Source organism: Eptesicus fuscus, chromosome 4 (assembly GCF_027574615.1).
Source record: "Eptesicus fuscus isolate TK198812 chromosome 4, DD_ASM_mEF_20220401, whole genome shotgun sequence".
In the NCBI taxonomy this organism is placed as follows: Eukaryota; Metazoa; Chordata; class Mammalia; order Chiroptera; family Vespertilionidae; genus Eptesicus; species Eptesicus fuscus.
In genome coordinates this window covers 46,919,985-46,944,087 of record NC_072476.1, presented here as the reverse complement: position 1 = coordinate 46,944,087, position 24,103 = coordinate 46,919,985, and the positions used below count along the sequence as shown (strand labels likewise).

The following is a 24,103-nucleotide window of genomic DNA, read 5'->3' as shown; positions in this document are numbered from 1 at the left end:
CATCAGTCGGACATCCTCCCAGTGCTCCCGGACTGCTAGAGGGCACAGGCCAGGCTGAGAGACCCCCCCCCCCCCAAGAGCACGAATTTTGTGCACTGGGCCTCTAGTTTTTAATAAAAGCCTTAAGTTCTAGGTAGCAAAGTACAGAATAATTTGGAGGCACATAGAAGTGTTTACTTCATCAAAATATGTACAATACACCAACATGTCATATGAGGTGTGTAATGCAATACGTAAGAAAGCAGTGGTTTAGATTTCTTTTAAATCTAGTACGAATTACTGATAGAAACTTTTTTTGGTTGGTATGTTTTCTTTAGGGAAAGTCTAACTCTGACGAGTAGTAATCACCAGGGGAAAAGCACAGGCCAGATAAGGAATAGGATTAATAAACAGCAGTGTTTAGGGTTCATTTATCCGTATGCAGATTTTGCATAAATTAGTCTACATTTTTTTTAAAGCCCTGCAAAATACAATGAAATGTAACAGTTCAGTGAGACAATGGAATTTTATTTACATCCATATCCATTCCATAGATCACATCTTCAGGACAGGCGGTAACGTAGTGAAAGGCTATGCTCATTTTCTTCAGGCTGTGGGCAGAGACTCTCCAGAGTAGCAGTAATTGTTGATCTGAAACCTTTCAAGTAGAGAAAGAATTGCTGTAGGGATTCTATAACTTTATAATCCCCCAAATACCACTCATGTACAAATAAATGCTTGTCTTCTAGCTAGACACAGGATCAGTTAGTTTTTCAAATACTCTAGCATGGCAGTACATTACTTGGGAAATCAAAGCTGAAACAGAATTATTCAGCTCAAAACATCTCCTGTCTTTCACTACGATAAACAATAACAAATTTCCATAATACACTGTGGGAGAAAGTTATCAAGACAGAAATCTGCATTCAGAATGTTTTTTCTTATAGTTTTTAAACTGACATTAGCTTGTAAGTAGCTTTAAGCAATAGTAACTTTTATGCCTTCCATCTTGCCTGAAAATATAAATACTAACAATCTGTATGTTCTGTATGCTAGAGGTTGCTAATTTTCATTCTTTTGCTACCAAGAAAGACATACTTTTTTTTATAGGGAAAGAGATTTAAATATTAAATCTAAGGCTTGATTTTCTCCAAATAATAGTTGTTTGCTTTCTAAGTTGTTTAAGGTAAATGTAATAAGATGTCTTATGATTTAATTTTCCCCAGAAAAAAATAAATGCCCTAATCCATAATATTTAGGTAATACTTTCTCTTATTTTTGATATCTTTAATATTTTTTACATCATGAGACATCATTATGATCTTATCTAATTGTTATTGAAATGAGAACTATCTTTATTTGCCTTAAAAAATATTTTACAGCTGGATATTTAGCCTTGGTAGTTTTGTTATACTCTTCAGTCAGTTTAGTCTGATTCAGAAGACCCCTGCAGTATGGCTGGGGCAGAGCTCAGTTTCTCTAGCCCAGACAAGCTGTCACAGTCTCTGTAAGCTACTTGGCTGATCAAACTATGGAGACACTGATTTCAACTTTTTGTTCTATACTTAAACTATGTAGTTATATGCAATGTATTAAAACAAAGCATAAAGATGAAGGCATTTAAACATACTACAAATGACTCTGACTTGCAAACTAGGGAGGCCTCATGTGTTTGACCTTAAAGGCCAGAGAAAGAAGGTAAAGGCAGTTAGACTTAACCACTGCCAACTAGACTACAGGTTATACCAAACTTCCTTTCAGTTTCCCAGAACTGCTCTTAGAGCCTGGTGTCATCATTAGCATGTACTGCTAGCTAATGATATAAACAAGAACATACGTGTAATCAGAGGCAGGCAAGTCTCCGGGGGGTCCTTCAAATGGTTTTAAAAAAAAAAAAAGACTCGGAAAGAAGCAAGACTATACCAACATGTCAGCACTGAAGGTGAAACCAGGGATGAGTTCCATTTTAGCATCTCAAAAACAGACAAATCTAAAGCTTATACGCAGATTATCAAAGGCCACAAGACAGTATTTCTGGTTCTACAGGGAACTGGGAGCTGCAGATCACAGATGTGTGTACATTTATTTCCCCATTTAGCAGCACAGTGACTGCTTTACAAAGCTGTTCCAGTATTCTGCTGCTACGTTAGGAAAACAACAGGCCAACCTCCATTCAACCTCATTTATCACTTAAATCCCTTCAGCAGATCACACCAGCACAACAGAACCTCCAGCTTTCCGCAGGTGCTCATGAGCATCACGCATGTTACAACCAGCACATTTCCCTATATATACATATGCACAACTACATTAAAAACATTTAATACAAAATTGTACATTACATGAAGTAGAACCTTAAAGAGTACAGAGAAAATGCATGCAGAGAGCCCATTGAAGTACAAAGCCCGTGGGATATGTCATTTTAAGTTTATATTTCCTGTAGGATGGTAACACATTCCCTATCCAGAGGCAAAATATAGTTTCCAAAGTTTTGGATACTACCCATGGCATTACATTTAAATTAAAATGCTCCCTATGTATATAGACAGTAAAAGCAAAAAAATACTTACACACATTCCATTTTTTAACATATCAAAAATGTTTCCAAGGCAACATTAAAATGATTATACCACAGTCCCCAACACAACATCAAGCTCTAACAGGAAGGTGCGGAGGGCAGGAAGGTTTCACCCGGAGGGTGGTTTAGGTGCTCTTCTTTTCATCACCCAGTAAGTTCACGGCGGCTTTCTTGGCTGTTAGGAGGAAAGGACATTGTCAAAGCTCTTTGCAATACAGGCTCTGCGTGTAACGTAGCTACTGGGTAACAACTGGGATGACTCATGTTCAGATGAGAACACTGAGGTTTGTGGCCAGGGCTAAAGAAAGTTTCCAGGAAATGGACAAGAAACTACTTCACGGCACATATCCTGAGTACTTGAGCAAAGTTCTTGAAGAGAATCTAGCCTGGCCCCCTGGTAGTGAAGTGTCACCTAAGCCCACTGTCCTGTACGCATCACAAGCTGCAGAGATTCCCTGGGCGTATGGTGTTCCTCTGTACAATCAAGAAATTCTCATTTGTGTATGGGCGCTCACCTGTACAATGTCACTATGTCTCAATGAGATGACAAATAGGTCATCCACCTATTCTGTGGTGACAGAAATCACAGAAAGTGATCATTCCCAGTGCCCAGACATGACGGCCTATTTATACACATTTATATTCTCTCACGGTGCCACCATTTCTTCCTATGATGGGAAGTGTGTGCTACAAGTCTTTTGAGTTGGAAGCAAGAAAGTACATTCATTAAGAAAATCACACACTGGCCAGGGTGGCTCAGTTGGTTGGAGCATCATCCTGTACACCAAAAGGGCGTGGGCTTGATCCCCTGATCAGGCTGCATACAGGAGACAAGCGATCGATGTTTCTCTCTCACATTGATGTTTCTTTATCTCCCTCTCCCTTCCTCTCTCTAAAATCAATAAAAACATATCCTCTGGTGAGGATTAATATACATACATACATACTTACACACACACACACACATAGAGGCCCAGTGCACAAAATATGTGCATGCGGGGGGAGGAGGGTCCCTCAGCCCGGCCTGCACCCTCTAGCAATCCGGGACCACTGGCTCCTAACCGCTCGCCTGCCTGCCCAACCGCCCCTAACCACTCTGCCTGCCTGCCTGACCGCCCCTAACCACTCTGCCTGCCTGCCTCATCACCCCTAACAGTCTCTGCCTCGGCTCCTGCCGCTGCAGCTTCATCTGGAAGGATGTCCGTAAGGTCGTTCGGCTGTCTGGTCTAATTAGCATATTACACTTTTATTATTACAGATATATATTTGTCCATCTGTGCAGACTAAGCCTTCCTAATTACCAGTAACTTGGAATGTGCTGTGAGAATTAGTGTGGTGTGAGAGATGGAGGAGGAAGGCTTATCTGGAAGCCTCCAGGGCCTCCTGAGATTCCACAGCTGCAGCTGTTGTTGATGGAGCCTGAGTCCAGTGATGAGAGCAGAGTCCCTTGTTCACCACTTGGCAGCTGCTCTCCCTTCATTCAATTAAAATTGCTGAACAAAGTTAACAAATTGTAGCCTCTCTCTTAACTAGCCCTTTGTAAAAATTTACTTCCTGGATTCTCCAGAAGCTTTGAGAAAAGTCTAATATGTAACAGCATGTAAGTTCCTCCTCATTTATTTTCATCCTCACTCCCCTGTTTAGGAATGTATCATACCACTGTAAAATTGGATTTTAGAGTACTGCTCTCTAAGAGAACCAAGAAGCTAAGAAACATGGGCCAACTAGACAGAAATGACATCACCGGAGGCTGATGGCTAGACTGAGGATGAGGAGGAACAGGAAAGAAGATTCCTAAAAAGCAACTGGTGATTCCAAAGTGGGAGCATGTGAAAGTTACACGTTACACTTAAAAGTTGTAGGAAAACGTATTGAAGTATCAGGTGTACCAGTTAATAATGCGGATTTTTTTCAATAGATGGCGTTACACATATGTTGAAATATATGCGATTTGATATGTATGCTATTTTGTTGTATTGACAGCAAGCTTCAAAACTTCATATGTCAAATTTTCTGAAGGTGTTAACATAGATATTTTCACACTTAAAAATGTCGAATTTCGTGCCAAAAAAAGAGCATTTGTGGTAAGTTTTAATTCAGTATTTTGAAGAAAGTGCTGCTGAATACTTTGGGAAGCTTATGGTGAACATGCTCCATCTCAAGATACTTGTGAACGCTGGTTTAAATGCTTTAAAAGTGATGACTTTGATGTGAAAGACAAAGAATGTACAGGTCAACCGAAAAAGTTTGAAGACCAACAATGACAAGCATTATTGGATGAAGATGCGTGTCAAACTCAAAAACAACTTGCAGAAAGATTAAACCTTGCTCAGCAAACAATTTCCGATCATTTACAAGCAATGGTAAAGATTTTAAAGGAAGGAAAATGGGTGCCACATCAACTGAACGAAAGACAAATGGAAAACCGGGAAGTCATCAGTAAAACGTTGCTTCAATGGCAGGAAAGTCTTTTTTGCATCAAATTGTGACTGGTGATGAAAACTGGATTTGAGAATCCCAATCGCACAAAATCATGGGTTGATCCAGGTCAACCATCAACATCAACTACAAGGCCAAATCGCTTCGGAAAGACAATGCTCTGCGTTTGGTGGGATCAGGAAGGTGTAGTGTATTATGAGCTTCTAAAACCAGGTGAAATCATTAATACTGATCGCTACCAACAACAAATAATCAATCTGAACCACGCTTTGATCGTGCAATGTCCAGAATGTGCCAGAAGACACGGCAAAGTAATTTTGCTTCATGATGACGCACCATCACACACTTCAAAACCAGTTAAAGACACGTTAAAAGATCTTGCCTGGGAAGTACTAACCCAGACCTTGCTGTATTCACCAGACCTTGCTCCTTCAGATTACCACTTGTTCCTATCGATGGCACACACACTTTCTGAGCAGCACTTCAAAACGTATGAAGAAGTGGAAAATTGGGTTTCTGAATGGTTCACCTCAAAACAAGAAAAGTTCTATTGGGACGGTATCCACAAATTACCTGAAAGATGGGGGAAATGTGTAGCTATCGATGGACATTACTTTGAATAAAGCACTTTTGATGTTTTTCTTGAAATTGTCCTGTTTTCTTTGATTACAAAATCCGCATTAGTAACCGGTACACCTGGTAGACTGGCGCTCTAGTACAGAAACAGGAGTTCAGAGAAGAGGTTGGCGAGGGAGAAATGAGGACACACAGTGCTGGGGCAGCAGTGCTGCTGCAGAGCTGTCTGGGTGGGATCTTCCTCCCCAGTGGTCAGGTCGCCCTCATCTCCCCCTTTCTAATTATCATAGAGCTCGAACAACAACATTCCCTAATTCCATGTCCATTGCCCACTTCTCTCCAATTTCTGAAAACCCTTACTGTGCCCTCTGGAACTTAAGACCCATCAACAGCAAATCTCTGTTCTCATCCATTTCTCCAAATATTTCCCCGACCTCCTTGCTTTTACAGAAATACGTTGTCCTCTGAGGATGCCACTTTCTCATATGGTGGCTGTTTTTGTTTTTTTCTTCCATGAGCCTAGTACCAAAGTGTGATCTTGGTTTTTCATGACCACATTCAGAAGCTCATGCCGTCTGATTATACTTCCACTAGCATTTCTTTTTCCAGTCACCTCTGATCCTTGGGCTATGCTGCCTTACTTAAGAATTTTGCCCCAGTTATCATTCTCTAATACCACTCCTATTTGAATTAGTGATTTCAATATCCATATAGATATACATGGTCCTTCCAATATCCTTACCTCTTAGTTCCTCCCCTCCAATAACCTTTACCTCCTACCTACTTACCTACTCTGCCTACCGCAGGCACTCACTCAATATCTTTGTCACTACCAATAACTTAGTCCCTCTATAATCTCAGTGTCAAGCACACCACGGCACTATCTCCTCCTACCGTTGTAGCTCACTCCTTCTACTCTGCTGAGTCAGTTCTTCCTCTACCACCTGGTTTCATCATCCATTGGTGTTTGCCTCTGTTCCTCACTTCGCTGCTCACCCAACTTAAATTCCATCATCAAACACTAGCCACTCCTAAACATTGGAGGCCTCAGAGCTCAGTCCTTGGACCCCTTTAATTTCACTTCATAGTTCTTATTTAACAAAACTAACCTGGATACAACTCTCCACCTATTCTGAATGTGGCTGGAGAAAAAACACAAATAGACACACCAGTCTCACTTTAAATCCATGGACACAAATCTCAAGTGAGAGTAATGCTGCCTGGCAATCATGTGATGCTGTCCCGGGCACTCCACTCTCCCACTGTCTTAGAGCAGCCAGCAAATTAGAGCCATGCTCACGGGTTAACATGCCATCCCCAGCTACTTTCACAGTACACAATGGAAGAGGTGAGTAACTGGCAACACAAACATCATGGCCGGCAAAAATGAAAATATCTGGCCTTTCACAGGAAAAGTTTGCCGACCCTGGCCCTAGACAACTACTTCATACTTTTCTTTTCATTCCTTCCTTCCCTATTCTCTTTCACTTGACCTTTCCTTCCTATTTCACTGAGAAATTTGAAGCCATCAAAAAATTACTTCCATAAGCTCCCACCTCTCCTACCAGCATTTCACCCATAAACCCTGATTTCCCTTCTGTTATTATCAACTGTCCCTGCTCCTACGACCAAGCCCTCTGTTTGTACACTAGATCCTATGCCCTCTGGTCTAGTCAAGGACAGACCAGCAGCAATTCACCCTCTCGTGCCATCCTCTTGCTCTTTACGGGATCATGCCCATTAATTTTCAAACATACTTTGTTTCTTCTACCTTTAAGGAAAAGGGGGGAGGGGGGGAGGAATCCTCAGGACAGTTCCCTTTTCCAGTTATATCCCAATTCTTCTGTTCCTTTGCAGGCAATTTCTCAAAACAGTTGTCTGCATTCTGTCATGCTTTTCCTCCCATTTCTCTCAAATCCATTCCAATCTGGATGTTGCTCCCACCACTACATAAATCTGTTTTGTCAAGATCACAGTGCCTTCCTCATTGTAAATCCAATGCTGGGTTTTCAGACCTTATCTGACTTGACCTGTCTGCAGCATGTGACACAATGGATCACTTCCTCCGCTTTGAAACAGTTTCTTCACGTGGCCCCAACGACATGTCTCGTGGTTTTCTTGCTACCTCAACTGGCCACTCCTTATCAGTCTGCTTGGCTGGTTGCTTCTCATCTTCTCAATCTCTAAACATTGGGGGCCTCAGAGCTCAGTCCTTGGACCTCTTTTTCTAACCACATTCACCCCCTTAGTGATCTCATTCAGTCTCATGCTTACTACGATGTCTATGTGCTGGTGACCCCCAAATTCATATCCTCAGCCCAGACATGTCTCCCGAACTCTTGATGTCTATATCCAACTTGCTAATTGACTACTCCATGTAGGTACCTAACAGACGTTTCAAAGTCATGTCCAGACTGGATTCCTTATTTCCCACTGTCAACTTATTACACCCAGTCTTCCCCAGCTCAATGGCAATTATATCCTTCCACCATGTGTTCGGGCTCCTTGCCTCCTCTCTCATACTCCATAAAATCTACAGTTCTACATTCAAAATCTATCAAGAATCCAATGACTTCCTACTGCTACCATTATGAACCAAGCCACCAGGATCATCTCCAGCCAGATTACCACAATGACCTTTTAACTGGTCTCCTGATTTCTTCCCTGTCTCCCTTCAGTCTAATCTTAAAACAGTGGCCAAAACGACCCTGTTCAAGCACAGGATGTATCATGTTGCTCTTCTGTTCAAAATCCTCCAACCGCACCCATCTCACCCAGAAGAAAGGCCAAAGCCTGTACAATACCCTACAAGGCATTACGTGATCTGTCCTCTGCCAGCCTCACTCCTTATACTTTTTTTTATTGATTTCAGAGAGGAAGGGAGAGAGATAGATCAAAACATCAATGATGAAAGAGAATCATTGATTGGCTGCCTCCTGCGCGCCCCCTACTGGGGGGGGGGGGGGGGGAATCGAGCCTGCAACCCTTTAGTCCGCAGGCCGACGCTCTATCCACTGAGCCAAACCGGCTAGGATCAGCCTCACTCTTTAATCTCTCTGAACTGTCTCCTACTCTCCCTCTAGGTCAGTGATGGCGAACCTATGACGCGCGTGTCAGCACTGACACGCGTAGCCATTTCTGATGACACGCGGCCGCTGAGGCGGCCACGTGCCGAGGATGAAACATTTGCTGCTCCTGAGGATGAAACATTTGCAAAATAATGTTTTTTTCCTCAAAGTGACACACTACCCGAGTTATGCTCAGTTTTTGGCGAAGTTTGACACACCAAGCTCCAAAGGCTGCCCATCACTGCTTCTCTTCTGACTACACTGCTCCCACCTCCAGGCTTTTGCATGTGCTGTTCCTTCTGTCTGGAGCATTCTTCTCCGTGGTTCCTTCCTTTACCACTTCCATGTCTGATTCAGTACAGCCTTACTGGGGAAGATTTCCTAAGTCACTCTCTTTAACCCTGCAACCTTCCCTTCAGCCCCTAGCACTCCCTGTCATTTTATCTGCTAGGTTTTTCTTTTTATCACCTAACTATACCATATAATTTAGTTTTAAATTAAATTTTCTCTCTCTCAATAAGATTGTAAATCTTCACGCGTTCAGGGAGTATGGTCCGTTTGGTTCACTAGTTCACCCCAGGGCTGTGAACATGCTTGGCACATAGTAAACACCTCAATAAATATCTACTGAATGAATGAATCAGAGAGCTGAGAGAGGGCATTCTCTGGGACCTGTAGCAAAAGCAATTTGAACAGCATATTAAGCAGTTCCACCTAAAATGAATTAAAGAGATGTACTTGAATATTAATATATATGATTCTCTGAAATCTGTACCCACCACAGAAAGTCATTTGTCCTAATGTGCTGACTAAATGGTGTATTAAACGTGGCATGGAGGAAGAATCTTGGGAAAAGTAAAGGACAAGAGGCAAAGTCTTGGTAGAGACATTCCGGAGTGACCTCGGTATTTGGCTGAGCAAAGACAAGAAGGCCAGGAAGACCATTGCTTGAGCCCAGTATATCACCTCCCCTCTCACATGCTGCACCACACTGTCCCCCAGTCTCACCTTCTTTCGCGATGGCATCTGCAGTCTCTTTGGCTTTGTCCTTCAAGTCGTTCACCACATTGTCTACCTGGGACTCGTGCTTTAGGAAGATAGGACGGATGATGCGCTTGTAGAGCAGTTCCGCCCCGTTGGAAGGGCTCGGGGCCATGCACCACAACAGGAAGCCGCACTGCACAGAATGAGAGTCAGCATGGTAACAGGAGGTGAGTGGGCACCCAACAACACACTGCCCTCCGCTACAATGGGGATGGCACTGCCTCTGCTATTTTCTCCAACAGCATTTCCAGAGTTTTCTGCAAGCTACAGGTGGGCTTTTCTTAGATGGAAAAATGTGCCAGATAATGGGCTAGTGAGGAAAAGCTGAGACTGAAAAAGAAAGGTCACACACATCAAGTCCAGCAGCTTCACTTCCTTCCTAACGTGGACCACTTTTTAGTTACAAAAGCTTTTATTAATTATAACTCTTCAAAATCAATTTTAAAAACACAGTACTTATCTGCATGTTTAGGAAAGCCCTAATACCTATGAGGCTTGTTCTCAGTAGACTTATGTTGGTAAGTTTGTCACATTTCTTAATCCTGTTATAGGAAATATACCCTGGCCATTGTTGAAAACTTCCCAGAGTGGAATCTCAGTTTTTAGTAGATTTTAGCCTTCAAGTAATCTTTACAGTCAAGTGTTTCTCTTCTTTTATCCTGAATGTAGATATTATTCCTAACTCTTTATGGCTCACTTTGCCATTAAGATAAAAAAAAAGAAAAAGAAATTGATAATATTTCTGCCCTAAAAACTTAAAAAACAAGAATTGTCAAACTAAATTTATATCCAAAATAATTTTACTGTTTATTCAAATGATAAATAAAAACTCAGCACTTCAAGTTGACCAAGCAGTTTATTCCTCTGTAAGATAATAAGCAAAAATGAGAATATCCACAGTGATATGCTCATTCCCTTAGAAAGTTTAATGAACTGCAAACATTCCGGGTTCTTTTCGTCTAAGAGTCTCACACCCAGCCTAGGTGACTATAAAAAACAGAACTAATTTCCTGAGATTCCAGATCTGTATTTTTTACAACTTCTCCTTAATGTAACTACCCCTCAACTTCTTAAGCCACAAACTTAACTCTTTAGCCTTAGTCCTTGTTATTCCAAACCGAAGAATGTATTCAAATAATCAAGAAGGTGCACTGCTTTTCTAAGATAATATTTTGAACTTAAAATGCACATATTTGTGCCCTAACGCTCGCTCGATCAGTACCACGTTGGCTCTAAGAATTTTGTATTATATACTGAAGTTCTATTACCCTCAAAATAAATAAAATGCAGCTTCTCAACAGATTACTCTGTGGGAAAAGGCACTCATGATTAGAACCTTTACAGACACAAAAGCAGGGGGAAAGCTTTCAAAAGATGTGTTACCAGGTTGGATTATGAAAAACAAACTATAGTTATATGCTTCTTATAAGAAACACACCTAACACCAAACCAATTTTAAAAACGTAAAGGGCCCGGCTGGTGTGGCTCAGTAGTTGAACATCAACCCATGAACCAAGAGGTCACCGATTTGATTCCCAGGCAGGGCATATGCCTGGGTCGCTCCCCAGTAGGGGGCATGCAGGAGGCAGCTGATCTGATGATGTTTCTCATCAATGCTTCTATCTCTCTTCCTCCATTTCTCTCTAAAAATCAATTTAAAAAACATTTTTTTAAAAGAACACTTAAAGGGATCATCATCCTTTTATTTGTATTAAACACCAACTCCCAAAGAGCTTATATAGTAATATACATTAAGAGCTTAAGTAATATACATTACTTAAGGCAAAATAAGCAAATAGTCATAAAGGAAAACACTGACCAAGAAGATTCATCTGAACCTATATGTTTTTGATCCATATGTGAACTATATATAGCTTTGTATATATCTTAATAACTTTATAATTATACTAGAGGCCCGATGCATGAAAGTCGTGCAAGAGTAGGCCTTCCTTCCCCCGGCTGCCGGCACCAGCTTCCCTCTGGCACCAGGGACCTGGGCTTCCCTCACAGCCCCGGCTTCGTCCAGAAGGACGTCCGGTCTAATTAGCATATTATGCTTTTATTATTATAGATAATTCTTATTTGTATAGTTATATAATTTATAATTATATATAGCTACATATAGCTTCATATATAGATCTGAAATATAAAATCCACAATCATAGATTTTAACACTTCCATCAGAGTTATATATCAAACACACTAGAAATCAGTAAGAATACAGAACAAAGAACACAAAATTTAAAATCTTATATATATTTCTTTACCCAACAAACAGGGATTCTAAGAGAATTATATATTCTCTATTATATAGAGAATAGAGAATGGGCTCAGAGAAACTGGGTTCTGCCACTTACTAGCCTGGCAAACCTGTGCATGTCATTTAATTCCTTAAGTTTATTTTTAATTCAATAAAATAGTTAATGGAAAAAAATTTTAAATCTACCTCATAAAGATTTTGTAGAAAATAAGAAAATTTGGAGCACTTGGCACAGTAGGAACTTTGTGACAGTCCCAAGATTACTGTGTCTTCTACCAACATCTATGAAACAGTACAGCTAACTTATTAGCTTTAAGTGAGGTAGGATCAAGTCCCAGAACCAACATACACCCTTTTTAAACAATTAAGTGAAAACTCTCCTTTTCTACCTGAAATGAAATTCAAAGTAATTACATACATCATTACCCAAAAAAAATCAAGCTGGTATAATAATCTTTCCTTATCTGAGGGGGATATGTTCCAAACCCCAGTGGATGCCTGAAACTGTGGACAATACCGAATCCTGTATACACCATGTTTTTCCTGTACAGACATACATACCTTTGATAAAGTTTAATTTATGAATTGGGCACAGTAAGAGATAAACAACAATAACTAGTAATAAAATAAAACAATTACAACAATTTACTGTAATAAAAACGATGTGAATGGCTGTGGGGCCATTATTAAGTAAAATAAAGGTTACTTGAACACAAGCCTTCCTGAGACAGTTGACCTGATAACTGAGCCGGCTGCTAAGTGAGTAACAGGCGGGTAGCATACACAGCGTGAATCCGCTGCACAAAGGGATGATTCACATCTCAGGCAGGACACTGAAGGATGGTGGGAGATTTCATCACGCTACTCAGAATGGTGTGTAATTTAAAACTTATAAATTGCTTATTCTAGAATTTTCCATTTAATATTTTTGGACCACAGCTGACTGCTGGTAACTGAAACTGCAGCTAAAATGGGGGAAACTACTGTACTCTAACTGCGATAAAAGAAAAAATACAGTGAAATTTATAATAAGACAATATATATTTCAATATGTAAATCTTTAAGCCAAATTATACTAGGAAAAAAACATAAAATACTCATAAGTAGAATCCATGACTATAACAGCTGCAAACAAAATTTCCTCCATATATTCCCCAAAGGTTGAGAATTTCTGGACCAGAGGGATGATACAACCTGCTTTCCATATCAAAGTACTCAACCAAAGCACAATTCACTGCCGTAATCTCCAAGTCATGATTTTATAACAGTCCCCCACCCCCCACTTCACTCTCCTTCCTGATGCATGACAGGCTCCAAAACTAGTTTACTGAGCACAGCGTGGAGCTCAGAGCTGGGAAAGCAAGAGGGGGACGCATGGCAGCAGGAAGGGGAAGGGCAAAGGTTCATCCTGGCCATCTCAGAGCCTCACTGCACATGTGTATGCCACCACCCGGACTCCAGTGAGACCGCACACACAGGCCGAGCAGGCCTTCTGCTACAGGCCCAAGCACGGAAGGCCAACTCCTTGCAGCACGCCTCGGGGCCTCGGGGCTCGGCAGGTGCGGGCACTTTCAGGGTTACTGTTCGTTTTCCCAGCACCAGCACCCCTGGGCTTCGCCAGCTATCCTAGTGAATTAGATGTTTTCTAAACCACACACTGCATTAACCCAAAATGGAGAACTAAGTGGCTGGCTTTCCCTTTCTTGTCCTCTGCTCAGAGCCTGGTTAATTACAGGCAGAGAGAGCCTGCAGACCATCTCTCTAGTTAACATTTCTCGGTGGAAGACCTTTGGTTTTTAATATCCATTCATACAGTTTGTCCATTGGTTGCTTATATAGGTAATGCATACATATCCAAGACTCAATGCAACAATTTAAACAAAATGACGTGGAGGAAAAGTTACATTCTCGACAGAACATCAGAATTCCATGTAGGCATTTTGAAGAGTATGCAGAGTTATCCAAGGGGATGTACCATGTACTACTGCACACAAAGGAATAGTTTCTTACCAACTAGATTAACTACAGATGGTCTGTCCCTGATTTATTGATTTGACTTAACGATTTTTCTACTTTATCATGGTGCAAGAACACAACATTCATTCAGTAGAAACCAGATAGGCTCAGCTATGATGTTCGGTAGGTTAGGTGTATTAAATGCATTTCAACTTACAATATTTTCCACTTGCAGTGGGTTTATCGGGACGTGACCCCATCAAAAGTAGAGAAGCATCTGTATTTGGAGAGTGTTGTTTTTAGCATCTAACATCCAAGTATAATATTTGTTACTTATATAGGAGTGCTTTGCTGTGTTTTGTTAATATTTAGAAAACTGGTATGGAGTTTACATTAACATTAATACATTTTAATTCTTACCATTTAAAATTGCAAGAAATAGTCTCCTGGCTGGTTTTCCTACATAGACTATCTGATTTTCAGGAATGGGTTACTGATGTGGAGACAGGCGCCCATATTATAACCCTGGGGATCAATGTGAAGTGGAAATACCTCACTGGATTAAGAATCAGGAGAGTTGATATCTACTTTATGACTTTAGGAAAATCAACCACTCTGAGTTAATTTTCTCTGCAGGATTCTAGCAAAGTCCCAAACTCATGTACTTGAGGAAAGTATATAAGATAATAGTAGCATCACCAAGTCCTATAGTTCATACTGTTGTTGAAAATCTCTGAAATATTATCTATCTATGTAGATATCAACCCTTCAGCAGTCCAGAAAAGCTGCTTCATCCATCTTTTCTGGATGAATTAAGGCAAGACTACCAGACAGGGCCGGAGCCAAGTGTCTATGTCTGCATCTCTCCAACATCATTACTTTATGGGCTATACTCCAGACTGTTAATTTAGTTCTTTTCCGCACCCTCTTGAGACAGAAACATAATTACTACTCTCTACCTACATCCTTAGCATTTTCCAGCTCTCTAGTAAAATAACTTCCTTGTATTAAAAATAAAGTTAATTACTGTTCAATTCTCAAGGTGGTGATATTCAGCCACCAGCTTTTATAACTCCCTTTTCTTAATCTGTGTAACTATGCCACAGCCCAGGAAACCCTGAGCTACATGGCCTGGCCATCCTTTTAGTCAAGCTGTCCGGAGGGCTAGCTCCCGATACGCCCAAGCGCGAACACCAGCCCACTCTTACCTGTGGTTCAGAGTCTGTGCTTTCTTAACGGGACTCTTGGCACTATTAGCACCAACACACAGAATCCCTTCATTACAAATTACAGTAGGACAGATCACTCTGTCTGTGATTCTAATGGTGTCACCATCCAATGTTTCCCTAGAAGAGTTTTAATTCCAAGGTAGGGATATGCTTAATATGCACAGTTTGGGACTAGCCTGGTCAAAACTGAGAGCTACCGTCAGAAAAATACATATTTCAACACTGGCCTCCTGATATACTGCAATCACTTCATCAGGAATCTACATCTCAGGAAGCCTTTGCAAGGTGGTCCCAGCAATAGTGATGCGCTGGGTTATACGGCTGCTCAGAGTGCACCAACAAAAGCTCGAAGAGAACATGCCGAGGGGAAGATTGCTCCATCTTTTTTGCCTCCTACAAAGTTGACAGGACAAATGTTATGCTTTCTGTCAATGGGTGAAACAGTTCAGGTGACAGTCCGGATCAGACTTAAACTTGACAGAGTTTTTCAACCTTGTTTTAAAAATTAATCTCGAAAATTATTTTAATGACAGTAAAGATGAGGTGCAGACATTCATTTCGGCATTAATTATAACGGCAAAGCAAACTTAAATGTCTTTCCATTGGGAACTGGGTAAATTATTGTCTATAATGGATAGTCAGCTATCCATTGAATATTGAATAACAAGAGAAAATACTCAGAGTATTGTATTAACTGAAAAAAGTGAGATATAGAATTATATATCATATATGTCTCAGCAATACATATATGGTTATGACAATAATATGCACAGTTCTGTGTGTATTTATGTCATAGACCAATATATTTGCACATTAAAATAAATAGGAAGACTACCCTAAGATGTTAATAGTGGTAGGGTTTCAAATGTTTTTTTGTGCGTCATCTAAAACATGCTCCCTCTACACACACACACAACTGACTGTAAGCAGTGAGATGGCAGATACTTTTGTTTTATTCACCAAAGTTTCCCCCAAACCTAGAACAGATTCTGGCACATAGAGGTTCTAAATAAATATCTGCTGAATAAAGAAATGAACATATGCTCTTTTCATAATCAGGGGAAAAGGGATTTTACATTTATTTTTAAACCCTTCTGTACACTAGATGGCCCTAACTAGTTTTTACAAAGTCATAATAAAGTGAGGGTGAATGTTTACCTACCCACAATTATGATACAGACGCCTGAGGAAGATGGGGACAAGGGAGGGAAGGGTGAATCCAGAGCTATGTGAAAATAGAAAAGTTAAAAGGGGGCTGAACAAGCATATTATTTAACCTGGCTGGTGTGACTCAGTGGCTGAGCATTGACCTATGAACCAGAAAGTTATGGTTCGATTCCCAGTGAGGCATAGGCCCGGGTTGCAGGCTCAATCTCCAGTGGGGGATGTGCAGAAGGCAGCCGACCAATGATTCTCTCTCATTATTGATGTTTCTATCTCTCTCCCTCTCCCTTCCTCTCTGAAATCAGTAAAAATATTCATTTTTTAAAAAGATTACTTAGAGACAGAGTTAAATGGCAAGATAATCTGCCATAAATGAAGGGACAGGGTTGCTTTTCAAGAAGCAATACAGGGGGCAGAGGAGGCAGAACCGCTGTTCTTCAACTCTCTGACAGAACTGTTGGAACCTTTAAACTGTGTGACGTGCAGCTTTTGTTAAAACAAGTGCTTAGGGGTCTGAGGGGAAAGAAGAGAGCACAGACTTCATAGGGGCTGGCACACACCCTCTCGTGTGGGAAGCCTGGCTGAGAACAGACTAGTTACAACCTACCCAACTGACAGGGAGCAGGGCTTCCGCCATGGAAGACACTTAAGGATCAACGGAAGATAGCTCGTCCCATTTAGGGAGAAAGAACCACTCTAGCTATTAAAACGCATGAGCTCTTTCTTTCTCATTCACCTCTGGTGCAAATCTGGAGTGGATACAGGTCCCATGGGAACGAGTTTCAACTTCCACTCCTTTCCCCACATGCTGGGTATCCTCAGCCCAACATAGGTGCTGTCAGGGCTGACCCCAACTAGGGTACCCGCCAACATCCTTAAAATGATTTCTGCAGAGAGCGCATTTCCCATCTTCTTTCTCCAAACCTACATTAAGAAAAAAATATTTCTTCTTCCACAAATCACGACTCCTCCCTGGAATATGCTCACCACTGGGACTAATCTATGGCCTGCGAAAATTTGCAATGCTTTCACATTAAACATAGACAACACTGCATGCAGATAGCATCTTGGCGAGCAGCAGTGTTTGTGATATGTCATAGTATTTCCATGTTTTACTATCACCTTCATCTTAAACACACAATTGCTATGGCTGTTTCCAAGACAGTATGCAACAAATATTAGACGTGTTGAATCCTGTCTTCCTGTTCATAGGATCCGAGGCAGAGCCACAGATGTCTAACGTTCAGGCATTTATTTGTTCCTATTCCTGTTTACAGGTCCTGAGATGGAGTTTCTTTTAGGATAGGGGGCAAATCAAGTACATAAATGGAAGGAGACAGAGCAGAGTAGGGAACTGCCCACGTACCTTTAGCATGTAGTAGAAGGGGAACCAGGACAGGAAGAGGTCAGAGAAGAATTCAGCGATGCTGAACACACCATACACTACCCAGTAGGTCAGCCACTGGGTATCATCTTCTTTGTTGGGACTCTCTATGGCTTTAATTCTGAAAGGCAATATAAAAGCAAATATATCATGTAGTAAGATCTCAATGAAACATTTTCAAACATATTTCCACAGCCTGCCCTCCACCACCAACTGAGAAATACAGGCAAATGTATCCACTGTGTCACTAGACACAAGAGCACAACATAAAAGACAGGAAGCAATGTGGAGCTCAGGACAAGTCGTGACTATTTGTCCCAGTGTTTTGGTCACCGGAGAAACCAGTTATCAGCTGAGCCCTGGTCTCTACCCTGCTCAGCCTCCACCCAGGCCCCAGGAGACACTGCCCATGACTGGGAACCCGAGTAATTCCCACTCCCAGGGAGTTCCTGATGCCAAAAATTTTCTCATAATAACGGAGTTCTCGTGTACTTTTAATAACTGAGGTACATCGTGGGTGAATAGGAGTTTTCTCTTCTGTGCTTTATCTGAGTGTGGTTTATCTATTTATATCTAAGAGGGTTTTTAAAGTCATTAGTGTGATAAAATTTTATTTCTTATACATATATCCTGGGCAGAGGGGATGCACAGTTACATTTCACTTAAGGCCTTAATTTTGGGAACTAAAGCAGTCATGAGTAAGTAAACACACATAAACTGCTAAACATTTCATGAAACTACCCAATAGTTTAAATTCTATTCTATCATTATTTTTAAGAAATTAGTCAAGATCCAGATTCAAAAACAGAAAAGCTACCCTAACAATTCAAGTACAGTGCTTTGAGGAATAAAAAAAAAAATTAAAATAAATGGTTAGTTCCTTTACTTATCAACAATATGAATTCAAAAGTTTCTACGTTAATACACCTGGAACATTATGAGGTAACAGTGAAAATAGAAACAAACTCAAAATTGAACACACATTGATCACAACTTTGTGGAAAACCAGGCAATGAAAGACAGGAGAAGACCAGTCTTATTAAGGTGAAGAGATTTTTTACTAGAACTTCTCGTATTACTGAAGCATTTAATTATTGCTTTAATTTGAAACACAATATTTTAAAAAATATGTCTACGTGTCGTAATATCTTACCTTATAATAGACAAATATGCAAATTGACTGCACCTTCGCTATGCCCAAGCCACACCCACCAACCAAACCCACCAGGAAACCGTTGCAGGGACATTGGGGTGTGGCGGAGCCCAAGGCCGGGAAAGCCTCTGCCCGAGCGGGGAACCTGCGCCGATCGCAGGAAACCACTGGGGGTCGGCTCCTGGGATCAGTACCTGGGTGCGGCTGAGCCCCAGCGGGGAGCCTGCACCGATCGCAGGAAACCACTGGGGGTCGGCTCCTGCGATCGGTAGCAGGGACGCTGGGTGCGGCTGAGCCCAAGGCCACCGCCCGGGGCAAGCCCCGACCCTGAAAGAAGGCAGAAGGCGGTGGCCACAGCCAATGCCTGGGTCCCTGGTGCCGGCAGAAAACTGGTGCAGGCAGCCAGGTGAATGAAGGTCTATTGCACGAATCTTTGTGCAAACGGGCTACTAGTCATAAAATAGTCAGAACACAGAAAGAACACTGAAGACAGACTCACCCATTCAGTTTACAATTGAGGAACCTGAGACTCAACAAGGTAGACAAGAGCTTAAAACCGGGGGTTCCTGAATGCTGTTTCCTTACATACTTTCTTGTCCAGGTGAGGTGACGCAGATGATGCTTCAACAATACATCCTACTGCCTTGTACATATATTGAATCATATTTCAACTTTTGTATCAGGAGGATGTATCAACTTAGACAACATAAGGAATTCAAGAAATTATAGGATGCACTCTATATCCTTAAATCATTTGCAGTCCAGCCAAAATGGCAAAGCTAAAGAAGGAAGGGGTAAGGAGCCTTGTAATTATTTAATTTAACTCTCACAATAGCCCTATGGAATAGGTGTTATTTTCATTCTTGAGAGGAAGAAACAGGGACATGGTGGGATATGCAGAAGATGGTTGACAACAGTACAGGAGCAGCTCTCAGCTCTAAAAATTCACTTAGCAGAATTAGAAATCATAGGATGTGGAGTTGAAAGATATCTTAAAGATAAACTAGTTTACATTCTACATTTTATAGACAACAAATGGATTTCAAAGAGGAAAGAGTGATATTAAAATGAATTTCAACTCAAACCGTAAGATTACAGAGGCATGTGTTCATTTTTTAAGGGCAACATGAACTGTTTTAATTCATACACTAAAATATTTGAAACCTTTAAAAAGGATATTGACAGGGGAAAAATGTCTAAGATGTAGTGTTGTGTGTAAAAAGATTACTAATTTTGTGTAAACAAAAAGTCTGTCTATGTTTACAGATTAAGAATGGTGTCCAAAAATTGTTACAGCTATTTCTGAATATTGGAATTACAGAATTTTAGTGTGTGGTGTTTTTTTTTACTGTCTTTGCAATGAGCATATACTATTTTTTATAACCAAAGGAAGGAAAAATATTTCTATTTGGGGGAAAAAAGAGCACCAGACTTACTGTAACTACTTCCTCCTATGGGATTAGGTCACTCTTTAGGGCTTTGTTAAAAACAAAACACTAAAGTGAACATCAGACACATTCCTTAATTTCTCTCTTGAGGAAACAGCTCATGGTTTGTTTGTTTTTTTACAAATAAACTTCTCTAACAATGATCAGACACAATCTGTTGTGTTTTAGAACATCCAAAGAAAGGCCTTTAATACACACACACATTCACATAAAGGCACACAGAGAGAAGAGCCATAAGCCCATCCAATGAAACTAATTCATCCTAATTTTCTAGTTAAAGGAAACTATATATAAAAAAAAATTAACTATACTGAACTATGAAATAGCCAGACTTTTTCCTCCATTTCTTCCCAATGCTCATCTGGCTTTATATCATTTCACCATCCTTAGCTTGCAGTTTTGTATTCTGGTTCTACCACTTACTAGGTATATGATCTTGGTCAAGTTATCCTGGGCTTCAGTTTCCTCATTTTTTCAACTAGGGATGAGAAAACTCATCATGTTGTTATGAAGACTAAAGTGGTTAATACATGTAATGCACTTAGAAAAAAATGACTGGAACAGAGTAAGCATCACTAAATATTACCTTAGTAATAATTACAATTCTATATAATAAAACCCTAATACACAAATCAACCGAACAGCGGAATGACCAGTGGAACAACCGGTCGCTATGACACGCACTGACCACCAGGGGGCAGATGCTCTATGCAGGAGCTGCCCCCTGGTGGTCAGTGCCCCCTGGTGGTCGGGGCGCTGCTCAGCCAGAAGCAGGGCTGATGGATCGAAAGCGCAGCGGCGGTGGTGGGAGCCTCTCCCGCCTCCACTGCAGGCAGGCGGTAAGGAGCGAGGGGTCCTGTACTGTAAGAGCCCAGGACTGTGAAAGGGATGTCCGCGAGGGGTCCCGGACTGCAAAAGGGTGCAGGCCGGGCTGAGGGACCCCTCCCACCACCACTAGTGCACAAATTTCATGTACGAGGCCTCTAGTATGGTAATAATTTATTATCATCAAGAGGCCATAGACTAAAAAGAAATTAGAGTGGTAAGAACACTCCAGTCTTTCCAGCTAAGCAGAGCCGATAAAGGATTAATACCATTGTTAGTAGGCTAAAAGGAGATTAGAGAATTACCCGTGGATTTTAATTATGCCTCACTCTCCAAATCCCAAATGCTACAGAAAGTAAAGAGTTAGCTGAAATTCCAAAAATCCTACTGGCAGGTCAATGGGAACAAATTGACACTGCTGAAAACGTTTTTCAGGCACACACTGCAATGGTGACTGGCCAAAATTCTTACATTGGTATTGAACTGGAACTGATATGTCCATGACCCACTGGCCAGCCTGCATCCAGAACACTCGGCCCTGTGACTGGTGCAGCTGCCTCCACCCTCACTGGGCCATCTATTGTTCACACCTTTGCTGCTGTTTTCTAACAGCAAGGACAGGAGCCAAGTGCGGCCAAAGGATAGCAGTAAACACGAAGTCCATGTTTATTAACATGTAATAGCATTCAGAAGTTTAAGCAATTAACAAATACAAAAAATTATATACTACCCAACTTTTAGCTAATATTTGTATTATAAATATTCTGTTATATCATTAAGAAACTAAAACTAGCCCTAACCGGTTTGGCTCGGTGGATAGAGCGTCGGCCTGCGGACTGAAGGGTCCCAGGTTCGATTCCAGTCAAGGGCATGTACCTTGGTTGCGGGCACATCTCCAGTAGGGGGCATGCAGGAGGCAGCTGATCGATGTTTCTCTCTAGTCAATGTTTCTAACTCTCTGTCCCTCTCCCTTCCTCTCTGTAAAAAATAAATAAAAATATATTTTTTAAAAAAGAAAAAAACTAAAACTAGCAAGTAGAAAAGCAGATATGAGGGGGAAACCACATTTTCTATGTTTTCGAGATATTCCTGTTATAGTTTCAATTACTGATATTTTCTTCTTCCATCGATGACAACTTCAGTTAAGTTGTATCACTGGGATGGATGTTACATTTTCATATTTCAATGAAGTTATAAATTAAGCATTTTTGACACTGTTTTAACTCTTTCAGACCCAAAGGTTATCTCTAGTTATTGGGAATTTCGATACTTTCATTAATGTCATTAAATTGAAAAAATGTCAATTTCCTACATTAGAATGGAGTATATACTGCGTAACTATTAATATTTATGTATTATACACACATACATATGCAGTGAAGGGTAAGTATAAGATGGATGGCAAATCTGAAAAGTTCTTTACCAGTTTCATTCTACGTCCTATATTACAAATGATATAATCCTATATAATAAAAATGTAGTATGCAAACTGTCCCCTCGACCGGGAATTGTCAGGGAGTTCGACCAGGGGGTGGGGCCCCGGCTGGCAGCCGGCATCCACTAGGGATCCTACCAGTGCACGCGTGCACTGGGCCTCTAGTAAATAATAAAATAAATAGCCCTAGCTGGTTTGGCTCAGTGGATAGAGCATCAGCCTGCGGACTGAAGGGTCCCAGGTTCGATTCCGGTCAAAGGCACATGCCTGGGTTGCGGGCTTGATCCCCATTAGGGGATGTGCAGGAGGCAGCCAATCAATGATTCTCTCTCATCATTGATGTGTCTATCTCTCTTTCCCTCTCCCTTCCTCTCTGAAATCAATAAATATATATTTAAAATAATAATAATAATAAAATAAATAATGCAGTTAGTAAAAACCTATACCAATAAAAAAAAGCTTTGAGATGTGCTGCTCATAAAGAACAGTAAGGAAACTGCTTGTGGTTTAATAACAAATAGTCCAGAGTTCAAGGTAGATGCTTGAATATGAACTATGTTGATAATCCTTTCTGATACAGCGGACATGTAATTTGACCATCCACAGTGCCCACTATGTACGGGACTGCTTTGGGTTGTTTTTATCAAGAGAATTTGAAGTAGAAATGCCTCATAGCTCGTAATAGTTTCCCTACCTCCCGTTACCTCTGTTTAGGACTCTGCTATTGTGAATCTTATTTGACACATACAGTGCATCAAACTGGAAGGAAAAGCATCACATATTTTAAGACATAAACACTATGCCAATTAATTTTTTTTTCTTCATGGAAAACAAGGTCAGAAACCATGAGAGTTCAGTTACCTTGTTTTTCACTGTTGAGTGGGTACATTGCAAAGCAGGAGAGAGGATCAACAAGCAAGAGAGACGAGTAAAAGAAAACAGAATATACAATACAACCAAGTTGCTTGTGTACTGTTTATATCATGCTTAACCCTCCTCCTCCCAACACCCGCCCCCACAAAAGACATGAGATAGCCGAAACCAGTTTGGCTCAGTGGATAGAGCGTCAGCCTGCGGACTGAAAGGTCCCAGGTTCGATTCCAGTCAGGGGCATGTACATTGGTTGCGCGCACATCCCCAGTGCGGGGTGTGCAGGAGGCAGCTGATTGATGTTTCTAGCTCTCTATCCCTCTTCCTTCCTCTCTGTAAAAAATCAATAAAATATATATATATAAAAAAAAAGACATGAGATAGCCAGTGGCAAATGTGCTTCTGAAATAATAGCAACTGTCTTCTACTCTTTAATATAGTGTTCTTCTATTGTATGAAATAACCAACTTAATGAAATTCACAATATGCAATAAGCTGAATTCACAGGCAAATACATTTTAAGATGAGTCTATAAAACATCTCTAATGGAGAGTGAATTACTAAAAAAAAAAGTAGGCATTCACTGGTCAAACATTTTAGTTGAATTACTATGACATTATTTATCATCTATCCACCATTTTGTTTTTAATACAAAATGGAAGATTCAGTCACAAATATAAATTGTGGGAATGTTG

General features: G+C 40.8%; 1 protein-coding gene across 2 annotated transcripts in view; it reads right to left on the bottom strand.

Annotated features, from left to right (window-relative positions):
• Positions 1-486: 486 nt before the first annotated feature.
• The window catches only part of REEP5 (receptor accessory protein 5), a 34,662-nt gene continuing 11,045 nt past the window's right edge, over positions 487-24,103 (bottom strand). Inside the window, exons 3-6 of one of the 2 annotated variants that reach the window (XM_054714998.1) lie at positions 17,660-17,798; positions 9,649-9,817; positions 2,550-2,732; positions 487-637 (exon numbers count right to left, since the gene is read on the bottom strand). In XM_054714998.1, the coding sequence (XP_054570973.1) occupies positions 2,683-2,732; positions 9,649-9,817; positions 17,660-17,798 (358 nt within the window). In that variant the 3' untranslated portion in view covers positions 487-637; positions 2,550-2,682. Of the gene's footprint in view, positions 638-2,549; positions 2,733-9,648; positions 9,818-15,226; positions 15,523-17,659; positions 17,799-24,103 lie in introns of those variants that run through there. The other variant, XM_054714999.1, reaches the window with a different exon arrangement.